Below are 1,442 nucleotides of genomic sequence, written 5' to 3'. Positions count from 1 at the left end.
CACTGGTCGGTGGGCCCATTCTACAGAACGTGCTGGGAACAGTCACGTCTGTGAACCAGGGCCTCCTGGGCTCCGGGGGCCTGCTCGGAGGAGGTGGCTTGCTGAGCTATGGAGGGGTTTTTGGCGTTGTTGAGGAGCTTTCTGGGTGAGTCTTACAATGTGGCCGCATGACTGCCTACCTCCTGCGTGCTGTTCAGGTAGCCTGGTCTTTTCTTTGCTTCAGGGAATAGAGAAGAGGTTGACTTTTTTAATTTGTTGGAAGACAGTGGGAATATCATGGGGAGCCTTAGAGAGGGAGTCCTAGAAACTGAGTCAGAAAATAAGGGGTCTACTGAATGTCAGGCAGCACATCCCTGTGGTTGAGGGTTCCAGCTGTGGGATCAGTTTCAATAACTGTGTGAGTGTGTGATCTGGGGCAAGTTTCTCAGTCTCTCTAGGCTAATCCAAGTATCTTCAGGGCTCCCTCCTTCCTCCTCTTTAAGTGTCTGCTCCAAAGACCTCTGTCCTGACCAGCGTGGTCTGGGTGGGTCCAGGCACTAAGGGACTGGTGCGGGGGGATGTCAGTGGCCCTGTCCTCCCCGCAGGCTGAAGGTGGAGGAAGTCACACTGCCAAAGGTGTCTGTGAAGCTGCTGCCAGGGTTTGGGGTGCAGCTGAACCTGCACACCAAGGTGGGCCTGCACGGCTCTGGGTGAGTGTGCCCCTGGGCCTCTACCCTGCGGCTCCACACCCCACCCCACTGGGCACCCCCTACCCTATTGTCTCTGCAGGCTCACCCCCTCAACCCCTATTTCCTCCCACCCTACTTCCTTCCCAGGGACTTCTGCTTTCCTATTCCCTCCCTGGATCCTACCTCACTACCCGTCTCCAGGGATCTCCATCCCATGGACGTCCAGGGACTTCCGTCTCTCTCCCTGAGGGAGGTCACTGGTGGGGGGTGAGGGAGGGGGCGTATGGGCGTGAGGAAGGACAGGGAGGCTGGGGAGAGAGGAGGGGTGGGGACTAGACCCCTCGCAAGGCTACCCCATCCGCTGCCCATCAGAGCCCTGGTCTGCTGCCCCGGGATGGGCGCGGCCGAGGTGGCCCTGGCGGGTGGGGCCTCGGCTGCCTGGTCACGCCCCCAGTTTCTGGTCTCGCAGCCCCCTCGGGAGCGTCCTGCAGCTGGCCGCCGAGGTGAACGTGTCGTCGCGGGTGGCGCTGGGCGTGAGCGCGCGGGGTACGCCCATCCTTATCCTCAAGCGCTGCAGCACGCTCCTGGGACACATCAGCCTGCTCACGGGGTGAGTCCGCGGGCTGGAGCCCTAGTTGGGCGGCTCCCCGCGTCCAGACCTGATGGGACTCCTCGCGGTCTCCTTGACCAGCTGGGCGGGGCTTGAGTTCACCCTGCCTCTGCCCCTCTCACCGCGTCAGCCCATTGCACGGACTTGTAGACTGAGGCCCACCA

General features: G+C 61.5%; 1 protein-coding gene across 1 annotated transcript in view; it reads left to right on the top strand.

The window, feature by feature from the left end:
- BPIFB3 (BPI fold containing family B, member 3) overlaps positions 1–1,442 on the top strand; it is a 16,260-nt gene that overhangs the window by 868 nt on the left and 13,950 nt on the right. Inside the window, exons 2-4 of the mRNA XM_010841879.1 lie at positions 1–145; positions 585–689; positions 1,138–1,278. Of these exons, the coding sequence (XP_010840181.1) occupies positions 1–145; positions 585–689; positions 1,138–1,278 (391 nt within the window). The remainder of the gene's footprint in view (positions 146–584; positions 690–1,137; positions 1,279–1,442) is intronic.

This window comes from Bison bison, unplaced genomic scaffold, assembly GCF_000754665.1.
Source record: "Bison bison bison isolate TAMUID 2011002044 unplaced genomic scaffold, Bison_UMD1.0 scf7180017864167, whole genome shotgun sequence".
NCBI classification, from domain to species: domain Eukaryota; kingdom Metazoa; phylum Chordata; class Mammalia; order Artiodactyla; family Bovidae; genus Bison; species Bison bison.
The sequence above is the reverse complement of the archived record's forward strand: the minus strand, read 5'-3'. Positions and strand labels throughout refer to the sequence as shown.